Genomic DNA, 16,879 nt, shown 5'->3' on the forward strand with positions numbered 1-16,879 from the left:
AATTGCTAAGTAAGATGATGCACGTAAAACACGTGATTATAAAGCTACCCTGAAGTCAAGTCTACTACGATTCATCAGTAAAACCCTTCACAGGTTGGAAGTTTACAAATCAATTCGGAGTCTGTTTGGAGGTTTGCAATGGATCAATCGATGTCCCCGCTTCTGAGATCCATTGACGGTTTACATGAAGACGCACACATCAAAAAATCCGACTGGAAACAAATTGCAAAGCTGTTTTTTTGTTTTTTTTTTCCCAAATGAATCAGCAACTTCTCAAAGATCACAAAGTCCAGGCTCTCCATGAAGGCGGGTGCAGACATGACCCTGGAAGGCTGCCCTCCAGGGTCCTCAAGTTCTTTACCGTTTCCTGGGAGAAGGTATCACCCATCCCGGCACAGCCTCTTCCCTCTGCATTTCCTTTCTGTTCCGTAACAAGAAGAGATAGGCGGAATGAGCCAGTGCAGGCCCAGTGACGCTTGTTTTTAACCCCGGTGGCATCGCCACCTCTCAGCAGCTGTCTCGGTGCTCTGCCCTGCCACCAGCGCCAGCCTTGAGTCCCATCCACCCCTGCCCCAGTGGGCAGGCAAAGGTGACCCAGGGTCTCTTCTGAACTACTGGGTCCTTTGCACACAAGCCCAGCTGTAGGACCACGTCTGTCCTCTGTGACAGATGGAAATTAGGTCCACGATTGCCCCTCTCCCTACCTTCCTAGACTATCTGACTCTTCCGCATGAGGAGACAGAGTTATGTATGGTTCACTTATTGACTTAACTCTCATATTTCTGAGAGCACATTTGCAGAGCAGCGGTCTTCCTGTTCATCGGAAGCAAAAGTCTTCCAAAAGGCTGTCTCGTTTCCCGTGTGATCAGTGGAATGCAGAAACGGAGTGAGCAGAGTGAAGCCTGTCCTTGGCCAGCCGGCTGGCGGTGGGTGGGGAGGACAGGAGCCTGCGTTTGCGTTGGGAACTCCCGGAGCTCCCTCCAGTGGCCTCGCCGAGTGCCAGCTGCTCTGGGTGTGCCCAGAACCAGCACGCGCAGGTGTTTTGTTCTGCTTTTCTGTCCTTTGTTTTGTTGCTTTCGTTTTTTGAAGTTGATTGAGTTCTCAGAGGGTCATCGAGGTAGAAGGCTTGTGCGAGCAGGATCCTCTTGGTGGTTCTGCACGGATCCATGCCGTCACGGGGCTGCCGGCATGGTGGGCAGGGAAGAGAAGAAGTAAGAGGTGAGAATGAGAGGGAGATGTGGGAGACGACAGGAAGGTACTTGCCTAATTTTCTCGTGCTGTTTTCGTTGCCTGGCTCATGGCAAAAAAACAACATAGAGGGTCCGGACAATCAAAATCAGCTGCAAGATAAAGGGAACGCACTTTGCGAGTCTGTTTTCCTTGCTTGCTTTTCCCAAAACCAAGTTCCGTGTAAGGTCATCTGAAACACAGACTACGCATGTCTAATCTGCTTAACGGCTGGCCCCTGCCTTTGATAAGAAGGCTAATAAATGTGAGTGGAATTCCTATTCAACCAACTTTTATTCATGTTTAACCAACTCCACAGGCTGGGTTAGGAATCCAAGGCCCTAAACACGCATCAGATTGCATTGCCTCTCCCATCTGCAATTCCAGCAGGAAGCTTTATTTTGTGAAATAATAGAAACATGTATGTGTGCTGAAAATATGTTTCTTCCCAGATATTCTGAGTGTGAAATTCTACATATATTCATTGGAGTTGGAATGTTTTTCCTTTTATTTTGATCCTTACTTCGATTTCGAGTGTCCCGAACGCACGCTGTGCCTTCGGATTGCACAACCCGGGTGCTCCCCCTGTAGCTCGCTGGCAGGGGATTCAAGCCCATCATCTTGCGGTTCACAGCAGCCTTGGTGGAGGGTCTTCCACACTGGCTCTTCTGATGCCAAGTCGGAATTTTCTTCTTAGGAGCCTCTTTTGGGCAGTGGGGCTGCATGTTTGAAAGAACAAAGTGCTGATAAAATAAGAGTTTTATTTGTAAATGAATCTGACCAAGCAGTGACTCTCCCCTCCCCTCCCCATCCCTTCCCTCTTCCCTACCCCCTCCTGTTTCAGACCCATTCTTCTTCTCTGTGGCTTTATCAAGTCTGGACAGAGAACATCTCACAAAAGTTGTTCTCTTCTCTTGACATACATGAGAACTTCGAGGACTGAAACAAGTTTTGCTCCATGTCTCCTAGTTGAAGGATTGTGCACATATCAACAAGACGCCTAAGTACAGAGATATTTTCCCCTAGAGTTGTAGACAACAGCAAATGAGAATCAGGTGGGAACACTTCATCTGCAACATGAGGATTTGCTTTTTAGATTATTAACTGCAAGCAGCCGTAATGTTTTCTAGAGGTTAGGCGCACATGCAAAGTTCTGGGCTTTCCCCTTACTTAACAATTTATTTGAACCTCTCCCCAAGCCCTGTGTTGTAGGTGAAGCTGATAGGGTCCGCCCATTTTAACATCCTCATGTTGCAGATGAGAAAACTGGTGCTGTCTGACTCCTCCCAGAACACAGAGCCACCTGGTGGAGGAAGCAGGAGTCTGGCCAGGTCCCCTAGGAATGTTTTTGGCTGCGCGACAGTTCTCAACTAGAAGAGGTGAAACCAGGAGGCTTCCGTCTGGGATAGGGGAGGATTCTGGTGTTAGTTCAGCGGCTCCGTGCTCGTGGGGCTGTGGGTTTGCATCGCTGCAAACGTTTACCCTTTCTTTTCATGGTCCCTGAGAGGCCATGGCATCTTTGGGCGTCAAATCCTTGCACAATTGTGTTCAAAGACACGACATGGGAGGAGGTGATGCTGGGAGAGGAGAAGAGTCTCTCCTCTTGGCACTCTCGTTTACCAGGGAGAAGAAAATCTTTACTGTGGTCCCCCATAAAATGTCCTATTTCTTCTTAATCAAGCAGACATGCTTAACTTGCAAACAGACATTCTACACTGGCAGGTAAACAAATGAGAAAAGATATGGACTTAGCATTTGGGCCACCAAGGGGAGGCTGCTTCATCGAGAACAAGGTTCACAGGAAAGTTACACAGTGTCCTCTGGAAACCAACAAGGACAAAAATGTTGGTCTCCTCCAAAGCACCAATTCAATGACTACTGTTGTGGCCCGTTTACAAGATGGAGGATGAACACAGAACATAAAACACGAACGCAGAACACAAAGAAAAACGCGGACACACAGACAGATGGTTGACTCGAGTAATAATACACCGGGTCAGTTTTATTTTTATACTCTAAAAAATTAAAGTTAGTTCCTTGTATGTAACCGCCCAGGCTTGGCAGTGATAGACATAAATTCTGGAATGCGTAGCCTTAGGGAAGCAGATATCCCCTGACTCAGAATTTCAAGGTGGTTGCTCTAGGCACTAGGCATAGATAAAGGACCGAGATTAGCAAGGATGGGCAAAGTGAGCCACGGGGCATTTCTCATCCCCAGTTTCTCTTAGGGTGACCCCTAAGATCTCCGGCTGAACCCCTGCGGCTGTGCCTGGCTTAGGTTGCCCCTCCCTTGAGGGGTCTTACCCGTCACTGACTAACCAGCCATCTTATGGGGTGTACGCAGCAATCACAGGAACAATATGTTTATCGTGTGGCCTCCAGACCCCCAATGCCGTGGGGTGGGGCAGCTCTTGCTTACTTTACAACTCAGGTCCTTTGTTATGTCTCTAGGCAACATCTTTGTTTATCACAAGGGCCTTGTCTGGAACACATTACTTTCAAACACTCTGGGCAGAACACATACATTACCGACTAACTTTAATTCTTGAACTAGGAAAATATATGTCAGTCCCCTACAGACTACCGCCCAACTTTTGCCCGTGGTTGTTGTTAAGTGGAGGAGCAGCAGGAGGTGCCTGTGTAGAGCTCCTCTGTCGTGGTGTGGAAGTTAGACCTGACCAGCACCACAGAGGGACATGATACGACGATGTTCTCCGTGGGCTGAAAGTTGCAGAATCTGGGACTAGGTGAGGGCTGGTCACCTGGGGGACCTCTCCAGCTTCCTTCTCGAGGAAGATTTTTGAATGAGCTAGAATTGCATTAAACTTAGCGATAATTGTTTTCCTCGGACATCAGTGACATTGGGGAGAGATGGAAGAGCCCTTGGGTCACTTCTTTTGATTCTCTTTCCGATAGCTGTGCCAATTGGGTCACGAAATTGCCATCTTCCACTGCAATGCAAAGTAGAAACCTAGAGCTGGGTGTGGCTTAACCGTGGAGATGCTCTCTGCTTTGGAGATGCTGTAATTGTAAGTGACTGTTTCTCATCAGATAGATAAATGCAAGCAGGCTGCCTTCCCAGGAAATCAGTACCTACCTGTGAAGTTCTGAAAGCCTGAAGTTCTTTGATTGGGGGACTTAATACAATGCAGATGTAATCAGTGCGTGCGTGTTGGGCCAGGACCTGTTCTGCGTTTTCTACTGCAGTGCCTGTCGGAGTGGAACTATTCCACCTGAGGGCTGGCATGGTATAGCTGTGTGAATGATTTCAAGTCTTATGTTTTATCTTAGAATACTCATGCATTCTGTGTTCTATCTCACAGTGTATTTGGATTTGATGATTTTATGTTATTTGAGCACATTGCCTACTCAGGAAAGATACTTCATCTTGGAGATTTGAATATCTCAATTGGAATTCATTGAGATCACAGTCAGCCATTTACATCTCATTTCTCGAGTTGAACTTGAGGTTGTGGATGATACCAGAGCTAGGAGAGGGATAAACAGAGAAAGGAATTGTGAAAGGCTGATGTAAATATAGCCTTAGACTGTCTCTTCTTTTACCCCAAGATGGCCAAGAAATCCTTCAAAGTCCTTTGAAAGCATTGATGTATCCAACTTTCCCGTGAAGACCGAGATGGTTCTGTGTAAATGATGTAACTGGGGTATTGTTGGGTTACAAAGAAACACAGTGGTGGTGATTCTAGGTAACCTGTGGGTACAGTGCTGAGAACTGAGGCAGGGGACCCTTTGGTGACTAAAAGCACAATTCAGGGAACAAATAGGATATACTTCATCCTACCACAGTGGAGAGTTGATTTTGTTTTTCCTCTGAATGAAGAAAAAGGCTGTTCAAGTTGCAGGCTTGTATGACTAATGGATTTATGTAGCCAACAGGCAATTTCTGTTTACCTCTCAAGCAAAATATAAATATAAGTAATTGTTAGGAGAATTACTTTTTTTTTTTTTGAGTTCCAAATTACTGTGATTTGAAATGCAATTAGTAGTACAGACAAACTTATTTTTCCCCTTTATGAGAAGGAAATTGTTCAGAAATGGGTATAGTGGAGCTCATGGAGTTCCAGTCCACAGTGAATTGAATTACCCACAAGAAGCACATGCTTGGCTTCGTCTCGGTTTTATTGCTCCTAATACAATTTGTTTTCATTAACGAGAACCCGCTGCTTCTCATATGTGACATGCTCACAGGGACATATGAATCAGGGTTTTACGTTGATATCTCTTGCGTATGCTCAGGAGGACCTGAAGATTCCAAGCGTTCAGACTCAACCTGGAGTATTTCTTTTCCAAGGTTTGGTCTCATGCTCCATCCATATGTAAGACCTATTGTTTGTGCACTGATATTTACCTGTAAGGATTGTGTTCCATGTGTTATAGGGAATGTGTTAAAATTCAAGAAAAACTACTGGGGCACCTAAAATAGCATCAGCCTAGTTTTGAATTTGTAGGTATGTTGCATGGAAATTTGGAGGAAACCTTAAATGATGGTGAAAAAAAAATGGATTTTTGTAAAGAACATGATTTTAACATGCTTTAAAGGAGTAGATTCAAGAATATTAAGTTCATAAAAGTCAGTTGTCAACTTAAATGTTTATTAACTTCATTGATTTTTAATTAAGTGCAGGTTTTTTAATTGCATTAAAAAAGCAATGAGTACAAACCAGAAGCACTGAGGATTTTTTTTTTTTTAATGAAATCAATTTTTGAAAGTAAAGGGTTTTCCCCCCCCCCCCCTTTGCAATTCTGCCAAATTGCATGTTCTGGCAGGATGGGAAAGGCTCTCTGCTATGGTGCAGAAGCAGAGCGCCCTGAGACCAGCCCCAGCTGTGGTCGTGCCTTACCTTTGACTGTGTCTTTGCTTCTGACTTGACATCCCCTTTTGGCTACTACCTTCTTTCCGAGACCAGCCTTAACACCAGTTCAGGGATGAAACAGTATCTGAAAATGTCCTGCAGAGACCAACTGTCCCCCATCCTATTTTGACTTTGAATAAAGTCTAAGCAAAGATAAGCACTATTTAAATGAGGCAGGGGGCTTCTTTTATGTTCTTGAAAAACCCTTACCCTTCAAAGAATCCTTGTTAAATATTTTAAATGTTTAGGCCATTTTCCTGAGACTGAGCAAACATTTGGGAAGTCTCTCGGGTCACCTTGGGGTAGAGAATCGCTCTCATGGGTTATCCTAGTGCAGTGGCTCTCAGACCCGAGTGTGTACCGGGTCTCCCGAGGGCGTTAGGTGCCAACAGTCTGGCCCCAGCGCTGGGTTTCTGTGCAGTGGATCTGGGATGGGGCCCAAGAACCTGCATTTCTGACAGGTCCCTGGAAGATGCTTATGCTGCTGGTCCAGAAGCGACTCTCTGAAGGCCACGGTGGTAGCGGATTGTTGTGCTCTGGCCGTGAAGACCTGGGCTTTGTTAGCAACACATTTGTGACCTAGTGGTTTCACCAGCCTTTTTCTACTAAAACTGGCAGTGCTATGAATATGCCAAACAAAATTGAGGGAGCTACATCCATTCACAAAAGAAAGCATTAACACCCGGGTAAAGTACAGCGGCAGCCTCATTTCACTGTGAGGAGCGTTGGCTAGAATCTGTATGACAGCAAGTTTTGGCTCACGATCTCATCCTTAGAACATGGCCCGGCGACTGGCATATCATAGGCATTCAGATATTTGCTGACTACCTGGGGCTAAGCGGGGTGTGTTCTTTTATAGTGGATATATGTGCCCTTGGCCAAAGTCAGTCACAGGGTCAAGCTCAGGGTCAGTGGGGCAGGTTAGGGTACTCCTCAGCAGGGGGATGGGGTAGTGAATATTTGCTGAACAACATTCCAGTCTGTCATAGTTTTGAACACGGAAATAGCGGCTCACCTCGAAGATGAATCTTCGGGACTTAGAAACTCGTAGCTTGGAAGTGTGGTCATGTCATGTGTTCGATGTGGAAGAGGCGGCTGCCACTCAGACTGCCCTGCACATCCGAAAGGCTGGGTTGTCTTCCTGGAGCTCCGCCAGGCCCCGTAGCCAATGGCATGGCCAGTGGGTGCCTGTTCCCCTTTTGCTCAGGCTTTGGTTGTTTACTAATTGTTTTTCACTGGCGCTATTCCAAACAGCACCTTAACTCAAGGAAATTGCCTTAACTCTGGCAATTCCTGACATGGGGTAAGACGGCGAGGGACATTATTTTTTAAGAGACTTTTGCAAATTCAACTAAGTGGATGTCTGGGAGGCAGTTTAGTTTGCGCCTCTCCCACCCTAGCCTGCCTCTCTAAGGCATCTCCTCTGTCACTGTTTGCCTTGTAAAGGAAGTCCCCTCCCTCCTCCCTCCTCCCTCCTTGCATCCCACAGCCCTGGCGTTGCTGTCGGAAGAGATATAGGAAGACACTGGGACGTGTGGCGCTTGGACCTAGCTCTCAGCATGCTGAGCTCGACTAGGAAGTCTTTGCCTGTTTCTGGCAGACTGGCCTCTTCTTTCTAGAATGAATTACAACAGGCTCATACTTGATGTTCCCCGAATCACCTTCCCTTCTTTGTATAACAACTGCAGCCATTTTTAGTGGAGTCAGGCTTTGCATTTGCTGTCACCGTTTGCATTGGCCTGCGGGCGAGTGACAGTTTACCTGGGGGGATTTGATGCATTGGCATTAGTTGTTTTTCCTACTATTTAGACGACATCCTGCACTTGATGGACCCTATGTCTATCTATTCCTTGTCGCCTTGCAGTCAAAGCCTGAGAATCCTCCGTGGGGCGGGATGCCCTCGAGGATGGCCCGAGCACTGTGCTGTTGCCCTTGCACGCTAGTCCTATAGTGGACCACAGCTCAACCAGCATTTGGTCCTCCAGAAGGCTTGCCAGCGGTCACCAGACACAACAGACAAAAGCTGTCTCTTTTTTCCAGAATATAGCCGTTGCCTCTGTTGGTTAAAAAATAAAGCTCTGAAAGTGCAGAGGCTCATTAATGTCTCTTTAACATCAAAGGGAAACATACTTAACTTAATTCAACGGACCCCGGGAAGCGCGCGGTTTGAAAAGGGCAAGGCACTCCGGGGGCATTTCAGAGCAGAAGTCGTATCCCTTTTAATCTAACGAAGCTTGTCTGTGAACTAAGACATCTCAGAGAATGACATGGTTATGTTCAGATGGTCGCCAGGGACAAGCAGCAGACAGTCTTCTACACTCCGCACGCTCCAGGTCCCAAGAGGCTTGGACAGCCTCCGTGGAAGCCATGGGTGTGTAACCAGAAGACGTGCAAACACCAGAAGTTTGTGCCCCCTGTGGGATGAGAAGTGATTATTTGGATAATTTCTGGGGCAGCATGGGTAGTAGAAAGTATAGCTCAATAAATACCCAGAGAGCAGCAAGGAGTTTTTAGAGAGAAGATAAATTCACAGCCTGCTGATACTGACCAAGAGAAAGGACAAGAAGGAAAGGCAAGAAAGGAAAAGTGGAGAAAGGAAGATGACAGTTGAGAAAAGAAGTAGATTATGGTGTGAGGCAGATGGGAGGGGAAGAGTGAAGAGGAGAGTCACCACGGCTGTGACAACCCTCTTTGGGGCTAAGGAAGAAACACTGGACCAGCCTGGCACCAGCCATTTGGTGGGATCAATGTTTGTTTAGCTCACTCGGCAACGAACTCCAACTCTTGTGCTGATTAACCGCTTGTGTGTGTGTGTGTGTGTGTGTGTGTGTGTGTGTGTGTGTGTGTGACGCTGGCGAAGTTAGTGTACGTGTGTTTTGAACCGCGGGTAGAATCCAGGCGGTTACACAGCGGCAGTGCTAGAAGGCAGAGCAAGGTACCAGCGGGAGTTTAAAACTTAACTTCATGGATTTTAGAGAAAGCCTTTTTATTGGGTTAAAATAAATGTTTTCTTTCGAAACATATTAATATTTAACTGTCAAGTTGAAAAGCCCCAAATTAAGTCATACTTTAACTTACTATTTTTCAAAAAGCCTGGAAGAGCAATTATGTTGTGTGTGTGTGTGTGTGTGCTGGATATTTCCCGTTTGAAAGTCTGTGAAGAGGTCACACTGCACAGCTCCTAGCTCATAGTCATCTTGCAAAACACAAACACAGAAACAAAAAACAAAACATTTTTTTAGGGATAGAGATACAGACTTTCAGAGTTGAGAATATGCTTTTTAATTATATATTTAGCACTATATTTTCTCCAGCTACCCGAATATTTTATTTCTCCCTATCTATATCAGTTCAAGGTGGTAATATCTAACAGATACTGGTGTGTCCAGTGTTTTAGGGAAGACATTCCTTCGGAGTATGCTAAGTTGGCCATTTCATTTCTCCAAGTATCAGCGTTTGGAAAAGAATAAAAATCTTAAATGTGGCTCTGCCCTTCTACCCCGGTGCCCAGAGAAAGGGGAAGTAAACACCAGGATACAGTTCTCTCAGAAATAATAAAACCTCTTAGCTAATAAAAATCGTGCTTAGGCTGCTAAATGCGATATTCTTTTGGTGTTCTCACAATGCTTAGCTTGCACGCAGACCAAAAAGTTCTGTTTGCTGTCATTTGTAAATGACGAGCCAGCATATTTTGCAGCTTCTGCCTAATTCCGACGACTTACCATATTTGTTTTATAACTTGGATTTAGGGAAACTAAACACACACACCTTTACTTAACAAATAGGGAAGACGTAATCATGTGAAGATAGAAAAATGAGTCAGTGGGCATTTGGTTTTAAGCAGTATTGAGGAATTAAAATCTTGATATGAAATACTCCACGAAATATTTTCAAAAATATTTTCCCGTATTTGCCTTACACATAAGAATGAAAGTCTGTTTCAGTATAGTGACTTACATATATAATTCAAGATGTTCGAGGACGGGTCGAGAAGAGGGAAATTCGGACACGTTTCCCTCTGTGCGCTACAACCATGGTGAATTGCCCGCCAGGCAGTTTTGCTATGCTTCGGAATATCTTTTTCCTTATGTTTTTCTGTGTGGGATGCTAAAAAGGTCATTAGCAGCAAGGATTGAATTAATTATGCATCATAAGCACAAAATGCCATAGCTTGCCGTTCTCTAAAATCGCACCACTTTGCTCATGCTGAAATATTAACCAGTTCGCTCTGCCGCATGTGGGACTGCACAGTCCTCGGGTCTCCGAAGACAGACAGCAGTTTGTGTCTCAATGTTTAAGGCACATTTGGGCGTGTGAGTGCACAGACACACACGGGCGTACACACAAAGTCTAGAACATTCTTTAAAATGTTTCTGGGAACACTGTGCAAGAAGAAAGTAGCCACATTTCTTTCTGGGTTGGTGGAGGGGCTCTCCATCTAGGCTGGCCCTGAGGAGCACCCCCTGCCCAGCTGGTCTGCACTCCTCCTTCACCGCCCGCCCGCCCTCTCCCCTGCTGAAATTTCAGGTTTGCTTCTCACAGCACCAATTTTTACCTCAACTCTTTCCCCTATTGTTTGTGAGTTTCACAGGTTTTTTTTTTTAATTTTATGAATGATTTGAAATGGAAATCGCCTATCCTGTTTTCTGAATAATTTAATTAGCATGTTTAAACTTTGACCGAATTATAATCTGAGCACCTACAAACTCCCTTGCCAATATAATCTTTTAAAGTGAGGGCAGGTGCCTGCCTTATCCCACAAAATTATTCAGTCTGTTATTGGATGACAGATTCCATGTGTGATTTGGTATTTTTCTGTATTTTGTATGATGTCTATCAGTATAAGACATATGTATTCTTTTAGTCTGTGTGAAAACATACGTGCACATTCCACACGCATGTGCATAGATACTGCGGTGAGAAAGTCCCTAACGGAATCCGTGTTTGGTGCCACGCCAGGGTCTTGGTGCAGCGGGAACGTGTGCACCGGCCCCTCTTTGAGTCCCATTGGGAAAGGCGACTTTCTCCGCTTGAAGCGCAGCTGGGTGGGGGAGTGGGACGACAATGAGGTTTTGTATTTAGCTGAATGGAATGACCTTTAAAGTTGAGTTTTATGGCTCTTTATAATTGTCCTCAAAGGAAAGCGGGGAGAGGCCGCCCTCCCCACCGCAGCCCGGCAGTGTGGTGCCCCGCGTGTGCAGTGCGCCCCGCAGCTGGTGCGGTGCTGCTTTTACTTGGGTTTATAGTTGCCCTAAAGGACAAGTGTGTGTAGACGACTGTCACGATGACTTATGTTTCTTCGTAGTAGGGGGAAACCACTCTGCAATAAGCAAAAGGTGAGCAGCGCGGTATAGATTTTAATTAACACCGAAAACTGCCCACTGGGCCGAGAGCGCGGGCAGGGAGGAGAGCGGAAGGGACTGGACGGGGCTTGTCCTCACCCAGGAGACCTCGCCAGCACCCACCTCTCCCTCCAGCTGAGGGGCAGAGGGAGCCGGCGGTTTGGGGACCGGGCGGGCCTCTGCTTTCTGGACTTGGGGCAGTGGTGAGCCCGCCGTTTGCTCGGCCCAGGACTGGATGGATCCGCCTGCCCGGCCAGGAAGGGCTGGGGAGAGGCGGGAAGGGGCTGCGCAGGGGGCCAGAAGGGAGAGGCGGAGAATGAGCGCCCAGCCCTCCGGGGAGAGACCAGGTCCGAGGACGCACGCAGGCCAGCAGGGAGGACAGACGGCGGAGCCGGCTCGCACGCACAGCCGCGGCCTCCGCACAGCGGCGCTGGAGCACGCCTTACTGCAGCAGAGCCGGTCTCGCCACCACCAGTCTCGCCACCACCAGTGGCGCTGGGCCGCGTCGCCCCCGCGTCCTCCAGGCTAGGGGTCGGGGGAGGCGGCCCAGCTCCGGAAAGTTGGTGGCTTCAGCCGGGCTGTATTTAATGGACAGGGGCACGGAGCCGCGATGCGCACGAGCCGGGTGGGAGGCGCGGGGAGGCTCCAAGGCCGGCCCCGCCCGCCTCCGATGGCCTTGCCCTTCCCTCAGGGGGAGCGGTGTGGGGACCAGCGTGCTCGTGGCAGGAGAGAGGGCTCACCTGCGACTGGCGTCCCCTAGGCCCTGCCCTCCAAGCCCTTCTTAGTGCTCGGCTCACCCCCCATGTGCACCCCCAGGCCCTCAGGGGTGTTTGCTGTCGTTTCAAGTTAGACAAGAAAAGCTGATAGAAAAACCTGAGGGGGAGACCCTCGGAGGGGCGCCCCGGGGCTCGCGCGCCCTCTGCCCTGGGTCAGCCACCCTGTCCCGTTAAGGTCTCCCCGCACTGTGGGATGCAACCTTCGGCGGGGCTGGGAGCGCCAGTGGCTCCCCCAGCGCGCCCCCACCCCTTGCCCCCGCATGTAGCACCTGCGTGGCCCCCAGCCTCCGCCCCCATACCCACGACCCCCTTTTTGCGGGCCCTCCAGAACACTCCCCTTGGCCCCTGCGCTCCTGCACCCTCCGGGCCGCCAGCCGGGCCAGCCGGGCGCCAGCACCCGCGAGAGGAGAGGGCTGGGGGCGGGGCGGGAGCCGCGGGCCGGGCGGGGGAGCCGAGATGCGCTCTGCATGTTCGCTGGGCTCTAGGTGGTGCCAAATTCCGGGGCCTAGGCATTTCCCTCCCTTTACGTTTTTGGGTTTTTTCCTTGCTTCGGTCTCTGATTAGGCCGTACGTGGCCGTGGCAAGGAGTTACAAAATAAATAAATACATAAAGCAAAACCGAAAAGAGAGAAAACACACCCAGACCCTTGGCTTCTCCGAGCCGCCGGGGGAGGGGGCGGAGGAGCCGAGCGAGGCAGAGTCGCCCAGCGGCGACTCGAGAGTGGCGCGCGGGAGGAGCGGCCGCCGCCTGGCTCGCCTTTCCGCTGTTGCTTCTTCCCACCGCCTTTTGTTTTCTTTTTTGTTTCTGGTTTTATTTCCCGGAGGGGGCGGGGGGGGGCAGGAACCCGAGAGACAGAAGGAGAGAGAGGGGAGAGGACAAAATATTAAAAAGCCCAAAGACACCGCAAGAGCCCGCGCGGTGCCCGATGGCTTCGCTGTACCAGAGGTTCACCGGCAAGATCAACACCTCGCGGTCCTTCCCGGCGCCCCCCGAGGCCAGCCGCCTCCTGGGTGGCCAGGGGCCCGAGGAGGACGGCGGCGCCGGGGCGAAGCCCCTCGGCCCGCAGGCGCAGGCGGCGGCGCCCCGGGAGCGCGGCGGCGGCGGCGGCGGCGGCGGCGCGGGTGGCCGGCCCCGGTTCCAGTACCAGGCGCGGAGCGACTGTGACGAGGAGGACGTAAGAGCATCTTGGTGGGTGGGGGGCGGCGCAGGGGCTTGGGGCGAGCGCGCGGGTGAGACGCGGGGCTCTGGGGACCCTGGCGGTCTGCGGTCGCCCGCCCCCTCCCCCACCGCCCCCGAGCGCCCGCAGACGCTCCGTGGCGGCTCCGGATCTCGGTCACGGCCGGACTTGTCCCTGCAGCCGGCAGCGGCGGCGGCCCGAGTTGGTGGCTGGGGCGAGCGGGGTGTCGGCGCTGCGCCTGCTGTGATCCGGATCTGCCGGGGTTCGCGGGTGTCTGCTTTTCAGCGCATGCTGCCATGGATCCTAGCGAGAGAATTTGCTCTGTCTGTGTTTACGAGTTGAATCTGCCTGATTGCCCCCCGCCCCCCAACTGCTTTAAGACTCAGGGAAGATAAAGTCTGAGGCTGTGTCTGCCCGTCCACCTGTGCCTGGAGTCTGTCCACTGTGCCTCCCCTCGCCTCCCCCACTCTGTCCCTGGACTCAAATGCTTCTGCCTCCTCTTCTCACCGCTCCCAGACACCTCTCCTCCCCCAGCGGCGGTGGTGGTGACTTATCTTTTAAGAAAAAATACCAAAGTAAAAGCATCGGAGCCCAGCCCCAGCCTCCTGTCCCAGGGCCCAGCACAGTCTCGCTGAGCCTGGCCTTGGACTAGCGGCTCTGCCTTAGTCTGTGCAAGGGGGAAACTTCTCGGAGAGCACGTTCTCTTTGGGCTGGTAGCCTGGGTTCCAAAGGCGGGATCTGCATGTCGCCCTGGTGGCCCGTGACTGATGCAAGGCATCTGCAGGGCTCCTTGGACGGATGGGTTTAACCTCCTCTCCTGCGTCCCTTGCCGATGTGGAGGAGGGCGGGACTGTCAAGAGAGGGAACTGCCCTGTGTCTTTGAGACCTTCTCAGACAAGCTGTTAGGCAGGCGGGTCTGCACAGCATGTAGACACAGGCAGGAGTGCTGGGTGGTGGAAACCTCTGTGTGGACCTTTCGGCGGTTTCCCACCCGCATTTTTTAAAGCAGAGTTGTGGATTCCCGCACAAGCCTCTCAGATGGTCCACCAGGACATCCCCAGGGCTGTGCCTGTCTCTGCAGAGCGGAACAGGGGGTCCTGGTCACTAAACGCGTACTGCCTTGGGTCCTACCGTTTCACTGTTGGATGTTCCTTGGCTTTAATGCAAGCGTGGTGTGTGGAGGGATGGAGTTCGAGTGCTTTTGCAGGGACAGTCCTTACCTGCCAGAAATTGCAGAATCAGCGTGAGTTTTGTTGTCGTTGCTGGCAGTTTTCGTTTTGTGCTATGAATGGAGGATTTGGAGACTTTCATGGAGACGACAGAAGTTAGTGGGAGATGTGGTTTGCACGTACGCAGGCACACAAACACACACCCCTACAACCCGCCACAGATCTCGCATGAGGTTTTCTTATTTCCTCTTGCTGCACCAGTTCCAGGCGCCCCTGGTTAAACAGAAACCAAAGAGAGGTCCCTGGCTTTGGTGGGCCAAGTCCCGAGGGAAGTGAACAGATTGTTCGGTGCTGGGGTTCAAGACACTTGGGGTCTTTGGGAGGGTGATGAATTCCGGAGGATTAAACTACTGAGTCCTGGGGAAGACAATTAAGCCACAATGCAGACAGGAAAGATGTACTTTTTGCCTCAAATCTGACTTAAAGCTGTTGACTTGCGGATGTTTGGGGTGAGAGCAATGTGCACCTTCTTCCCCATGGGCTCTAGGTGGCGCTAGGAGAAAAGAAAGGCAAGAGCTTCGTAATTGTTTTTCAGATCCTCTTTGCCTGTTTTTTTTTTTTAATCTTGGAGTGTATATTTCCTTCTTTTCATTTCGACATAAGTCTAGAACTGTTTCTCAGATAAACATAAGTGTTATACTGAGGAACAAACCAGGGATATAACATGAGTAAATTATTTCTTTTGATAGGGCTCTGAACTATGTCTCTAATTTATATTTAAGTCGTGACATCAATTTTTGTCCTGGAAAACACAAAATATGTGTGTTTAGTGTGTTTTTATGTAGTAGACATACATTATATAAGTATATTTTTTCCCATTATCTGTACGTATATTAATATATCTGGCCATGATCAGTATATATCTGGAAAAATGCATGGCACATATTTTCTTTAAGTTCAAAATATATGATTAACACACTGACTGCAATGTGAGTTATATTTGACTCAGGCTGGTTTTGAGCCCAGGGCCTTGTAAAGCAAAACCTTGCAGTTGGTTCATGAGAATCTTACTTGTTGATGTTTTTATTGTTACAATTAATATTAACAATTTAATTCTAAAAATTTGAATTGTGTTGCATATAACTCATGCACAGAAAACAATAAAAACTAACGATTAGTAAGGATCGTTTTGTTTTAATAAAACACTGTGGCCCCAGGGAGAAAAAGTTTTTTGTTTTTTTTTTTTCTAGTGTGGCAGTCAATTTGTTAAACCAGTGACAGGCAGCTAAATGTAGCATCAATTAAAAACAAACAAACAAACAAACAAACACAAAAACCATTTATGCACTGTTCTCAGAAAAGTTATTCAAAATTATAATAGAAAAGTTATGTCTGAAAATTCACCAAAAGATAGATGTGCACATCAGACAAACCACTTTTCCTCTAGAAACAAAAGCTTTGGTTTGCCTAAGAGATACTAGTTAAAGAAAGACATTAGATACAAAAACTGCTTTTTAGATGCCAGCTCTTGTCAAGACTGAAGAATCTTGAATAATCATTTTGCTATACAAATTTAAAGCTGAAGACATGCAACTAATTAGGAACGCATTGCATATTATTAGATGTATCCTGCAGTTGCCAAGGAACTTCAGGGCAAAGGGAGGGCTGTCATTTTCAACATCTACTTAAGCAGATTGGGAGCTCTGGGCTGAGGTGGGAGCTGTCTAAGGTGCTGAAGTGTCATCTTTGCTTTAGCACACCGAAAAGTGCCACTTTTGTCTGAGCAATCGTCACACTCCTACGGCTAGTGGCTTTATTGCTATCGTATGACTTGTCAGTCAGGGAAAACTTTTCCGAGACACAGAAACGTCTTCCCCACCTTGGTCACTGAGATGCCGGTCGGCTGTGTGCCTTTAAAATCCTTAGGTCTTTACCTCTTGTCCTTCCGTCTAGAAACGGAGAGAGAAAAGACCGTTCTCGGCCTCTGTGCGCGTACGTGCACACACATGCCTGAATATGGCTGAGAATGGGCAATTCTCTCCCCTCGCCCCCTCCCTCAATAAAATTTAAGCCAGTCTAAGAAGGCTAACACAGATAGGATCTGACAAAGTCTACGCAGAAAAATCAAACGTGGACACTGAATGGCTGGTGAGTAACAAACAGTGCGTGGCCTAAATGCACAAATGACGTTTGTGGCAAAGGGACTTGCCACCTGTGTAGCTCCCCAGAAGAGCCTCTTTGGGGTGGGTCAGTTCAAAGATGCAAAGTCTGGCTTAGAAGAAAGCCAGAATGTCTTTTCTGTCTGTTTCCCCA

At 48.8% G+C, this 16,879-nt stretch overlaps 1 protein-coding gene across 2 annotated transcripts in view; it reads left to right on the forward strand.

Annotated features, from left to right (window-relative positions):
• The window catches only part of DPP6 (dipeptidyl peptidase like 6), an 827,489-nt gene that overhangs the window by 121,149 nt on the left and 689,461 nt on the right, over positions 1 to 16,879 (forward strand). The window contains exon 1 of one of the 2 annotated variants that reach the window (XM_012786244.2): positions 12,687 to 13,394. The exons of the other annotated variant lie outside the window; for it this stretch is intronic. Coding sequence (XP_012641698.1) covers positions 13,146 to 13,394 — 249 coding nt within the window. The 5' untranslated portion in view covers positions 12,687 to 13,145. Of the gene's footprint in view, positions 1 to 12,686; positions 13,395 to 16,879 lie in introns of those variants that run through there. 2 annotated transcript variants of the gene reach the window in all.

This window comes from Microcebus murinus, chromosome 9 (genome assembly GCF_040939455.1).
Source record: "Microcebus murinus isolate Inina chromosome 9, M.murinus_Inina_mat1.0, whole genome shotgun sequence".
Lineage (NCBI taxonomy): Eukaryota > Metazoa > Chordata > Mammalia > Primates > Cheirogaleidae > Microcebus > Microcebus murinus.